Genomic DNA, 13,132 nt, shown 5'->3' on the forward strand with positions numbered 1-13,132 from the left:
GGCCAACAAATATATGGAAAAACTCTCAACATCACTAGCCATCAGGAAATGCATATCAAAACCATAATGAGTTATTACTTCATCTCTGTCAGAATGGCTAAAATCCAAAACACAGACAGTAACAAATATTCATTAGGATGTGGACAAAGGGGAACATTTATGCACTGTTGAAGGAGGAAGGTAAATTGGCGCAGTCATTGTGGTAAACGGTGTGGGGATTTCTTTAAAAATATAGAAACAGATCTGTCATAGGATAAGGCAAGCCCACTACTGGGTATGTGCTCAAAAGGCTTGAATACAATGTATCAAAGAGCTACCTGCATCACCATGTTCACAATAGGCAAAATTTGGAACCAATCAAGGTGCCCAGCATCAGATGAATGAATGGATAAAGAAAAGATGGTATCTGACATAATGGGATATTATTCAGCAACAACAACAAAAGAATGAAATTCTACTATTTGCAACAAAATGGACACAACAGGACGACAACATGTTAAGTGAAATACGCAAGATACAGAAAGAAAATTCTGCATGTTCTCCATTATACCTGGGAGCTAAAATTTTAAAAACACACACACACAAAAAAGAAAGAATAAAGAAAGAAATGTCTGTGTGTATCAGAATTGCTGTAAATAGTTTTGGAAAACCTTGTTATATACCTTTGTGAAACCAATGGTTAAGAATGGCATACTACTATAGTTTTAATGATCTGTGATTATGTTTTACTGTATAGGGGTGAAATGGTGATTTTTCCATTCAGTTATTGTTTGTAGCTGTTGTCTATATTCCCACTACACTAGGGTCTTTTTTCTCTTTACTTGTTAAATTTATTTGGTGAAATAGTAAACCTTTTCACTATGACACAAACTTAAAATAGGTTACCTCAAAATCTGGAGGAAAAAAGAAAGGGAGAAGGAAGGAGGGTAGGAGGGAAAGATGGGTAAGGAGTGAGGGAGGAAGGGAGGAAGGAAATAACATTGTGTTCTTAGAATTGTATCCACAAAGCACCTCGAATCTGTTAAAAAGACAAACTGAAATTTCAAAAATAAACAAATAAAATTAAAAATTAAAAAAGAATAACAAATAAATAACATCGGATATAAAAAAAAATAGGAACAAAGAGCCAAAGCCCCAGGTGATTTTCTAGAGTACAACTGTCCCATGGCCCTGACTCACTGTCTAGCTCAGAGATACAAACTCATAGGATGCAGGTCATAAAAGTAGAAACAGGTAGACTGAGACTAAAATCCAGTGCCAAGCTTAGTACTCTTTCCCTCTTACAGCTTGGCAAACCAAAGCTGGTTCTGGGAGGGTAGGTTCTAACAGCCTCTGTTTCCACATGCCTATGGTAACTTCTGGCTATTAGATTTCAATTTAGCCACTTGCAACTCTGCTCTACAAAGACAAAAAACATTAACATTTCTAGAAGCTCAATTTCACATACCTTGTTTGGGATTGTCTTTCTCCTCCTGAAGCACTAAAACTTCTCTTTAAAATGTCTGAAATAAGAAAAGAAAAGAAAACATTGTTTTCTCATAAATTTTTGTTTCTTAATGCTGCATTTCTGTAATTTGAGCATTTGTACATACAATAAAGACTGACTTTGTGCGATCATCAGCTAAAATGCAATGTTATAAATTACCAGTTAGGAGCAGAAATGAAGATGGCAGCTAAGATGCCCTGGCAATCACCTCCACAGAGACCTATTTGGGTACCCATTCATGCACCAAGTTATCTTCACAAGAGGTGGGATGCTAAGTGAGAGACAGAAGTGCCTGGTAAAACAATTTAAAAAATCACATTGAAGAAAGTAGGAAGGAAAAAGTTGCCCAGGGGCCAGCTTTATGGTACAGTGGGTTAAGCAGTCACCTGCAATGTTGGCATCCCATATGGGCACTGGCTCACATCCTGGCTTTTCCACCTATAATCCGGCTCCCTACTAAGGTACCCAGGAAGGGAGCAGAAGATAGCCCAAGTGCTTGGGCTCCTGACACCCATGTGGGAGACCCAGATGAGATGGAGTTCCAGGCTGTTAGCTTTGGGCTGGTCCAGCCCCAACCAGTGTGGCCATTGGGGAATGAATCAGCAAATGGAGGATCTCTTGCTCACTTGCTCTCACTTTCTCTCTCTGTAACTCTGTCTTTCAAATAAATAAAATATGGGAGGGGTGCGAGTGGGAGGGAAATTATGTGTGTGTGGGGGAAGCCATTGTAATCCATAAACTGTACTTTGGAAATTTATATTTACTAAATAATAAAAAGCCAATGGAAAAAAAATAAAATAAAAATAATGATAAAATAATAATAAGAAAGAATTGCCCAAGTCACCCTTCTCCCAGTTCCAAGAAGAGAAGCCTCCTGCTTGGGGAAGAATCCCATGCCATGCCCTTGGTGATAAAATTCAGAGTCATAGAGGGCCCCATGGTCCAAACCTACAGACTCATACCTTAAGACATAGTATCTGGAGTCTCCATAGCCAGATGGTTTCCACCACCCCTCCATCAATGGCTGGCTGACAGCAGAGCAAAACTCCAGACTCCAGCCATCCAGAAAGGGTAGGAGAGTGAACTTAGAACCTTGCCCTGGAGCCCAGAGCCCAGTCTGCCTTGTGACATCTAGCACCCGATGAAGCCCAAAGGCCGCTACCCTTAGGCCAGCGCTCAGAGACAGATGGAGCCTGTAGGCTTGTCCCAGCATTAGGCAGAGACCTGCACTACCCTGGCTAGATTCTTTTCAGTGTGAGTCAATCATGATCTCAGGCAGCCCTAACATAAACCCACAGGACTCACTGGGACCCAGTTACTATGAGATCTATGTGTAACAGAGACTGGTGCCAGTATGGGCAGCCTCAAGCTGCATTTATCACCATCCCCCAGCCTTGGGCAGACAGAAAGGAGCTTGAGGACTGTTTTGGAACTCAGTGCCATGCTGGTAAAACCCATTGAGCAGATCCTAATAGCCCCTGTCTCCAGGCCGGTTGCTACAGAGAGAAACTCTAAGAATTGTTTAATGCCAAGTAAAGCTCTTTGACTCTGGTTGATCTGTCTTACGTCCCAGAATCATCAATGGCAGATAGGAGTGGCAAGGGGAGTGAATCTGCCTAATAAAGGCAGACAACAGCAGGATGGGCTTTGCTCTGACTCACAGGCTGCACTAGTGTTACTGGGCGATGGGCTGTTCTAGTATCATGGCATTGGTGGTCCTGGGACTTGGACTCTGAGCCTATCCTGATCTCAGGAAAAGACCTGAAGGGCCAGACTACCGATTTTTGGGCATTTCCCCAGCTCATTTGAACAACACACCAACTGAAGATTAGAAGGACATCTGAGCTTAGAGAGTATGCTTAGCGCAGTGGAAAAAAAAAAAAAAACATCAATTGCAGACCTGAGTACTACCTGGTACTAAAATGGCAGAAGTGTCTACATACTCAGAGACAACAAACGGCTTGGAATTTATAGAAGGACAACCAAAAATGAAGCCAGATCACTACAACTAACCCTTCACTGCACAGACAACGTCACACACCAACAAGCATGAAGAACACCCAGGGAACCACGACCTCGCCTAAAGAGCAAACATAGCGCCGGAAGTCAACCAAATGCTCAGATGACAACTTCAAAGTAGCTGTTAAGGAAACTCAACACCTTTTAAGAAAACAGAAACTGTTTACTATTATAACACAATTGACAGAAGTAGTTAAACAAAAATCTTTCAACTGAAAAGTACACTAAGAAAAATTATAAACATCATAAAAGCATCGATAGCAGGATAGATCAAACAGAGGAAAGAATCAGTGATTTAAAAGGTGAGATAATTAATAATACACAGTTGAAGGAGAAAAAAGAATCAAGAGGAAAGAAAAAAGTTTATGGGAATTTAGAGACAGCATAAAAAGAGAAACTATATGTGTGACTGAGGTTTGAGATGGACTTGAGAATATCAGGAGACTAGAAATTAGTTTAAAAGATACAATAACAGAAAACATCCCAAACCTAGAGAGAGAGAGATAGCCATTCAAGTACAGTAAAGTCAAATGTTACCAGATTGAATCCAATTAAGCCTACTCCAAGAAATGTTATAATCAAGCTCTCTGAGGTTAAAGATAAAGAAAGGATCCTCAAAGCTACAAGAGAAAAGAAGCAAATAACAAATAAAGAGAAGCATACATACATACATACATACGTAACATACAAATTCACCTGAATTCAGATTTCTCAGAAACCTTACAAGCCAGGAGGGAATAGGATGAGATTTTGAAAGTATTGAATGAAAAATAAATTGATATCCAAGAATATTATACCAAGAAAAACTATCCTCCAGACATGAGGGAGAAAGAAAAAAACATTCCCAGATAAACAAAAGCTGAGAGAATTTATCTCAGACCCATATTACAAGAAATGCTAAATGGAGCTCTTCAAACTGAAAAAAAGAAATATTAGTGAATAGCAAGATACTGGTAAAAGTAACTAAACAGAGAATTCCCTAATACTGTAAACACAGCACATGAATCATTCATATCTTTAGTAGGAATTGTAAAAAATGATATTAAAATTTTAAGAGACACACAATATAAAAAGACATTAAATGGAACATCAAAATTCAAAATGTGGGGAGAAAGGGAATGAAGTGGTAAATTTGTTACTAGTGGATTGGATTAAGATGGTGGAGTAGGGAGGGAGCTTGTTGCTCAAGTCTAGAAGAGTTTTTAAAAAATAGAAAAAGTACATTCTCAGGGAAGAGTTAGGGAGAAAACAGCAGAGGAAAGTCTACGTAAATTGCAGGAACACAGTGGACCTACGTGGAGGGCGAAGACATGCACAACTTAGGACCCCACCAGTGAAGAGCCTCTGCGCCAGGGCTGGAGAGCAAGATGAGACCAGACTGCAGCAGTCCAAGTCACTGACCAAAAACCTGCAGGAAGAGCCTAGAGGGAATCCGGCTTGGAGCCCCTTGGGGGATAGTGTACCCACCAAACTAGATGAGAAAAAAGGTAGTAGGGGGCATGTTGCCTCTCTCTCTGATCATCCTGCAAAGGCATCCTGTAACAAGCTGACAGAGAGCAGGCTCCATTATGGACAGCTGCACAAGTTCATGTCCACACACAACAACCAGCCAAGTGGAGAGTCCTGAGTCTGGTGGGGAGAACAGACAGGAGGCTGGGTGCTCGTGACTATGGGAGGCTTGTGTGCTGAGACTGTGAAAACACGGAGGCTGTGTGGGATGACTCAAGGTGTGGTTGGGACATTGGGCAGTCACTGTGGGAGGCTCCACACAATCAGGGCTCCCTGGTTACCTGGAGAGAGACATTGCTGGGGACTCTGAGCTTACACTGAGGACTGGCATAGATCCTTTGTGTGGTCCTTGTGACAGAGAGGATGAATGATACACTCACTGGGGCTAGCACTCAGGCACTAGTCTCTTTTGAGAAGAGTTCAGCTGAATCTATGCCAACAGACAAGAAGACTCCCTTCTGATTAAAAAAAAAAAAGATTAACCACGCCAAACCTGGGTGTGTCACCTCAGACATAGCCTTCACGCTAGAGCACTGAACAGAGCTCCCTGGCCACACCCACTACATGCCTCTAGGTATTCTGTGAAAGCAGACACTCCACTAATCCATCAGACATACTCTGAAGATAAAATTCTATACAGCACAAAATCAAAGAAACAAATGAGTATCCCCACAAATGCCAAAAAAACAAATGCACCAATACAAGAAACAAGAACAAGGAAGACAACATAACACCCCCAAAAGAACACAACATCTCAATACTAGATTGTGAAGATGATGAGATTGAAGAAATGCCAGAAATGGAATTCAAAAAGCTGATCATAGGATTAGTAATCAGAAGCAAATGCATGAAATAATGAAATCCATACATGACATGAAAGAAAATTTCTCCCATGAAATTGAGATCTTAAAGAGAAATCAAATGAAATCTTGCAAATGAAGAATTCAATATAACAAATAAAAAATATAGTGGAGAGCCTTAACGACACAATCAATGAAGCAGAAGAAAAGAATATCCGAAAAAAACACAGGCTTTGTTTTTGTTGTATAAGACTGCTTTAACTATTTGAAGTCTACTCTATTTCCATATGAATTTCAGCATCATGTTTTCTATATCTGAGAAAAATGTCCTTGGTATTTTGATTGGTATTTTTTTGAATCTGTAAATTGCTTTCGGTAGTATGGACATTTTGATGATATTGATTCTTCTAATCCACATAAGTGGAATATTTTCCCATTTTTTGTGTCTTCTTCTATTTCTTTGTTTAATGTTTTATAACTCTCATTGTAGAGGTCTTTGACATCCTTGGTTAAATTTAGTTCAAGGGCATTTGACTATTATGTAGCTATTGTGAATGGAATTTATCTTAGAAGTTCATTCTCTTCCATGGCATTGCCAGTGTATACAAAAGCTATTGATTTTTGTGTGTTGATTTTATATCCTGCCACTTTACCAAACACTTTTATGAGTTCCAACAGTCCCTTAGTGGAGTCTTTTGGGTCCCCAATATATACAATCTTGTCATTAGCAAACAGGGATAGTTTGACTTCTTCCATCCCAATTTGTATCCCTTTGAGTTTTTTTTCTTGCATGACAGTTCAGGCTAATACTCTCAGGACTATATTGAATATTAATGGTGAGAGTGGGCATCCTTGTCTGGTTCCAGATCTTAGAGGTAATGCTTCTAATTTTTCCCCATTCAATAGGATGCTGGCTGTGTGATTGTTATTGCCATGTTTGTGTTGAGAACTGTTCCTTCTATATCCAAATTGCTTAGAGTTTTCATCATGAAAGGGTGTTGTATTTTATCAGATGCTTTCTCTGCATCTATTGAGATAATCATATGGTTTCCATTCAGCAGTTTGTTAATGTGGTGTAACACATTGTTTGATTTGCAAATTTTCAACAATCCCCACAAACCAAGGATAAATCCGATTTCTTCCTGGTGAATGATCTTTCTGATGTGTTGTTGTTGGATCAATAGACTAGTATTTTGTTGAGAAGTTTTGCATCTATGTTCATCAGGGAAACTGGTTGGTAGTTCTCTTTCTTTGTTACATCATTTTCAGGTTTAGGAATTAAGGTGATGCTGGATTCATTGAAGGAGTGGAAGGATTCCCTCCCTTTCAATTGTTTTGAATAGTTTGAGAAGAGTTGGAGTTAATTCTTCTTGAAGTGTCTGGTAGAATCCAGCAGTGAAGCATCTGGTCCTGGCCTTTTTTTGTTGGGAGGGTCTTTAATACTGATTCAATTTCTGCCTTGGTTATTGTTCTGTTTAGTTTTTCTGTGTGTTCAAGGTTCAATTTAGGTAATTTGCATGTGTCCAGGAATCAATCTATCCATTATTTTTAGGTTTCCCAATTTGTTGGCATACAGCTCTTTGTAGTAATTTCTTATGATTCTTTTTGCTTCCATGGTATCTGTTGTTACATTTACTTTTTCTTCTCTAATTTTATTGATTTGAGTCTTCTTCCTCTTTTTTTTTTTCAGTTGTGCCAATGGTGTGTCAATATGTTTATTTATTTATTTATTTATTTATTTTTCAAAAAACCAGCTCCCTGTTTGGCTGATCTTTTGTAGTTTCTTTGTTTCAATTTACTGACTTCTTCTCTAATTTTAATTATTATTACTTCCTAATACTTTTGGGTTTGGTTTCCTGTTATTTTTCTAGGTCCTTGAGATACATTGATAGTTCATTTATTTGGTGCCTTTCCAATTTCTTGATGTAGGCACCAACTGTTATAAACTTGCCTCTTAACACTGCTTTTGCTGTATTCCATAAGTTTTGATATGTTGTATTGTGGTCTTCATTAATTTCTTGAAGTTTTTTGATTTCTCTTTTGACATCCTCTATGATTCACTATTCATTCAGGAGCATGTTGTTCCATCTCCATGTGTTTGCATATGATCTAGAGATTCTTGAGCTGTTGATTTCCAGCTTTATTCCACTGTGGTCAGAAAAGGTGCATGGTATGAGTTTGATTTTTTGAATTTGCTGAGACTTGTTTTACAGCCTAGCATGTGGTCTATGCTAGAGAAAGTTCCATACACAGGTAAGGATAATGCATATTCTGCAACTGTAGGGTGAAAAGTTCTGCAAATATCCATTAGATCTATTTGTTTTATGTCATTCATTAAATCTGTTGTTCCTTGCTTATTTTCTGTCTGGTTGATCTGTCCATTGCTGGAACTGGGGTATTGAAATCCCCCCATCACTATTGTATTGGAGTCTATGTTTCCCTTTAGATACATTAACATTTCTTTTAAATAGCCAGGTGCTCTGCAATTGGGTGCATATGCATTTATTATAGTCATATCTTTCTGTTGAATTAACCCCTTAATCATCACATAGTGCCCCCTTCTTTGTCTCTTCTAACAGTTTTTGCATTAAAGTCTATTTTGTCTGATATTAGGATGGCTACACCAGCTCTTTTTTGGTTTCTGTTAGCATGGGCTATCTTTTTCTATCATTTCACTTTCAGTCTGCATGTATCTTTGTTGGTGAGATGTGTTTCTTGTAGGCAGCAAATAGATGGGTTTTGTTTTTCAATCCATTTAGCTAGTCTGTATCTTTTAACTAGAGAGTTGAAGCCATCTACATTCAATGTGACCACTGATAAGTAATGACTTGACCCTGCCATGCCATTTTTTTAATGGATAATCCTATTGCTTACTCTGAATTTCCTTTGTGCTTTTACTGGGAGACTTTTGCATTTACCTTCTTTAACAGTGATGACCATGTTTCTGTGTTTCTGTGTGTAGCACACCTTTAAGTGTCTTTTGTAAGGCTGGAAAAGTGGTAACAAATTCTTCTAATTTCTGTTTCTAATGGAGGTCTTTATTTCACCTTCATTCATAAATGACAGCTATATAGGGTATAGTATTCTGGGTTGACAGTTTTGTTATCTTAAGACATGGAATATATCTTAACATTTTCTCCTAATATATATAGACATGAAAGCATCCCAATGTTCCCCATAAATATAAAGATTTTTATTTCTAATTAACTATGAATTAAAAGCAAATTTTTAAACAAGAGGAATTAATTAGAAAGGAAAATTAGTTATTTGCTCAAACAAGTTTGTTAAGTCTTTTTTCCAATGAAAACATGCTAAACAAGCAAAAAAAAGTTATTAACATGTAACAAAATACATTGAAATTTGTCATAATAATCCTAAAGCCCTTATCAAAATAGTTATGTTACCACATGCAAATTTAGCCTCTTTCCTCTTCTTATCAACCTTTCCCTCATCATTACCACAGTTATGTAACAGTACACTCATTTCAAAATAATCAGTAATGACTAGAATTTTCCACACATCTATATACATGAACTGTTTTCTCCTGTACAGTCTTCATGTTTCCCCAATCACAAATCCAAATATTTTATTTAGAAGAGAGGAATTTACAGAAAGAAAAAAAATAGGACAGGACACTGGAAATAGTGACTGTCTCTAAAACTCTGGAACATCTAGTTACCATTTTGGTGGACCAATTAATTTTGGAAAAGACAATGTAGCTAAATCTTTGGGGTTCCACCTAAAGCCTTAGACTGTTTTAAACTATATTTTTTTACATTTTTCATAGGATAGTCACTTAAGAGAGAGAATAAGTACATTTAGTTTATTTCAGGGTATTTCCATCCAATCTTCAATGTTCAGTAAACTTATTCTTGTTAAGAATTTATTTTTCTCCCTATTCCCTATATTAACTTCTATTTTCTTTCAGTTTCATGTTTGTTGAATGTATTTGGTCATATCTTTCTTTATAATCTTTAAATTTTATCTAAGTATGCTTTCTTTCCCATAGTCAGTATGACTATTTACTGCTTCAACACTAACATGTGGACTGAAGGCAAACAGCACAATTTTTCATGTTTTAAAAAATTAAAACATATATTTTCGAGTATTTAATATCATGCATCCCTTTTCATTAAGGTAAGTAAAACCATACAAAAATTATTGTACACCAAGAATAATTTCTTCAACAGGCATCTCAGTTTTAACAGCAAAAAAAGAATCCTAAAAGGTCACTTTCATTATTCATGTGGCTATTTAGCTATCTCCATATTAGTTATCTCAACTCCCTAGTTAGAACATTCATTTCCTGGTAGAAATACTGAAAGTATTCATTTGACAGCAAAAGAGATGTGAAATCACCGTGCCAGTTGGCCTTTAGGTTCTGTCAGAAAGACAGACACGCCTGTCCTTGTTAGCATGGCACCTGGGAAAGAAACCACTGGTTTATGTAGATGGTGATATTTGCTTGACTCAAATGCGATTGCCAGATTACTACCTCCCAGAACCCCACAAATGGCAAACTGTAATGTTAAGTAAAGAAAGCTTACTGAACGTGGATTCTTTCAAAGGGCTTGAGCTGGAGCTGCTGGAGTTATCTGAGACATCCAACTCATCGTCCAGCTCTGAATAAATATCTGCATAGTAGTAAAAATAGAGAGAGAAAAATGAACCTCAAAGCAGAAGGGAGCCAAGAATGTATCGTGTTGACGCCCTCTCCCTAGAAGTACCTTTCTCAATAGTTTCCAGGTTGAAGGTTTCATCAGACAGGATGTCCTCACAGGCCCTGTCTTCATCCTTACCACAGGGGGCGTGGAAGCCTTCGGAGGGCAAGTCTACACTTTCTGAAAGTTCGCTTTTCAGGCTGGCTGCTCCGCTGCTGCTGCTACTCAAGCTTGCCTTCTCAAAGGTATCCTGGAAAGAGAATTTTTCATAGCCCTTCATTCTGCAGGACTCAGAGTCTGCTAAAATGTATATTGAAATGCTTTAACTACCATGATAAGGAAGGCCTCATATTTTATGCAGAAGTAGCCACAGTAGTTCTACTTGTACACCTGCTAAGGAACTCATTCAGTCCATAAACATAAAACAGTGCATCTACAAAATACCATTGAAAGAAAAGCATGCAGGTGGTAAAAGCACTCAGTAGCAAAGGTCTAGGTGGTTAGGTGACAAAAATTGTACCTCTAAGAAGCAATTTCTCTCCTTTAAAGATTTTTCTACAATATTTGCTATCAAGTTCTCTCAGTACCATAGCAGAAAAGGAAAGCTTATTTTCCTCAAAGCTCCAAGGAAATAAGTAGCAGACAAACCAGGCCATGGGGAGGAAGAGGACTGATCCCCTAAAAGACAAAAGCTATAGCAAAGTAGACGTCAAACCTCTTAGGTCCCTACACACTGCCTGGCTGGAAAATTTTCAGGACTAGTCATGGGCTCTCATCAAATCCTTCAAAATTGATAAGAGCATTTCCATTATGATAGCACCCTCCCAGGTCATCAATCTGGCCATGTGAGTCTACATTTCCCTAAACGGTATTATCAGAAACTGCGAAAATTATGTCTAAGGTTCAATTTTTTAAAAAGAAAAAAAAATGATGCAACTCAGTGCTTAATTATTCTTATTCTTCTGGAAAAAAAAAAAAAAAGGACAGTGGCAGGGCCAGTGTTATGGCATAACAGGTAAAGGCCCTCAGCCTGCAATGCCGGCATCGCATATGGGCCGCAGTTTGTCTTCCGGCTGTTCCATTTCTAATCCAGCTCCCTGTTAATGACCTGGGAAAAGCAGTGAAAGATGGCCCAAATCCGTGAGCCCCTGCACCCATGTGGCAGTCCTGGAATGAGCTCCTGGCTCCTCCTGTTTCCAGCCTGGCCCAGGGCTGGCCTTTGTAGCTGTCTGGGGAGTGAACTAGTGGATGGGAGATCCATTGTCTCTCTCTCTCTCTGTCTCTCCCTCTTTCTTTGTAATTCTTTCAAATAAATAAATAAATAAATAAATAATTTTTAGAATAAAAGAAAGAAGAAAAAGACAGTGGGTAAGGACTACATACGACTCAGAAAAAAAAAAAGTAACCCATGTTTCTTTCTTTAAAGGCTTATTAATTAATTATTTATTTGTATTTATCTGAAAGCAGTCCTGCAACAGCCAGGGCTGAGCCAAGCCAACGCTGGGAGCTGACAAATCTGTCCAGGTCTCCCACATAGAAGGCAGAGACCCCCGTACTTGGGTCATCATCTGCCGCCTTCCTGAGTGGCCATTAGCAGAAAGCTGGACCGGAAGTGTAAGTGGGACTCGAACTAGGCACTCTGACACTCTAAGCAGCAGCTTAATTTGTGGCTCATCCTGCTGTACCACAGTTACACTCTTCCCCTTGTTGTTGTTTTTGCTCAAGTAAATCTCAATAATCATTCGTTGTGTGGAACCAGCGTGAGCAGCTTCTGGGGCTGTGGGGCTACACAGTACTGACAAACCTAAGGAACTGATCAGGAAAAAAGGAAAGAAAGAAAAGCCATTGAAGGGGACGGGTTAGCATCTGGAGAGTGTGAGGAGAAAGCAAAACTATCTGTTCATTCATTGAAGGGCAAGTTGTGCCAGACACAGTAGAGTCACAAATCAACTACCCTTTCCTGACTAAAACGCTACAATAGTGAATGAAAGCCAATTTCAGAGACCGGACTCTGTTTATTTATTTAAAATATATTCTTGATAATTAAAGTGATAGCCACAGCTCCAAGGGACAGGTTCCTAAACTTCACGGTGGTAGAATTTGCAGATGAATACCTAAAGCCTTATGTAGTCAGAAGCAAACCTCTGAAGGCTTTCATATGTTTATGTTCTCTAAATAAGGAGAAAAAAAAAGAACATCAAAAATATTTTCTACATTGCAAACTGTCCAATCAATTACTATTTAACACCTCTTTTTGCTTTGAATCTTTTGGAGCACTTGAATTATCATTTTCTGTGGCCAGTCCTCCATCTAACACCCCACATCTGTTGATCTGACTCAGAATTGTGGATTCCTGCTTCCCGAGTTGGGAAATGCTTTGAAAACCATTTGGCAGAGCAAAATGTGTGCTGCTCAGACATTTTCCCATTGCCTATGGCAAGTAAGAGACTTTGGATGGCAGCCTCAGTTCTGAACATAGCTAGCCCCTAACACCAAACCTAGGAGGTCCTTCCAAGGCCCAGAACCTCACTGCAAAACCTACTCAATGTCTTCCATACCCTCCTTATTTTCATCTGTGTCAACCCAGAGAATACTGCTACCTCTAACTAACCTCAACTGAAGTCACTGGAAGCCTTATAGAAGAGCAGGCACTGAGA

At 38.7% G+C, this 13,132-nt stretch overlaps 1 protein-coding gene across 5 annotated transcripts in view; it reads right to left on the reverse strand.

Moving 5' to 3' along the window:
- NEK10 (NIMA related kinase 10) overlaps positions 1–13,132 on the reverse strand; it is a 368,558-nt gene that overhangs the window by 112,920 nt on the left and 242,506 nt on the right. For all 5 annotated transcript variants that reach the window (XM_062179356.1, XM_062179349.1, XM_062179342.1 and 2 more), the window contains 3 exons: positions 10,542–10,725; positions 10,362–10,448; positions 1,448–1,502 (listed from right to left, as the gene is read on the reverse strand). In XM_062179356.1, coding sequence (XP_062035340.1) covers positions 1,448–1,502; positions 10,362–10,448; positions 10,542–10,725 — 326 coding nt within the window. The remainder of the gene's footprint in view (positions 1–1,447; positions 1,503–10,361; positions 10,449–10,541; positions 10,726–13,132) is intronic.

This window comes from Lepus europaeus, chromosome 2 (genome assembly GCF_033115175.1).
Source record: "Lepus europaeus isolate LE1 chromosome 2, mLepTim1.pri, whole genome shotgun sequence".
Taxonomy (NCBI): Eukaryota; Metazoa; Chordata; class Mammalia; order Lagomorpha; family Leporidae; genus Lepus; species Lepus europaeus.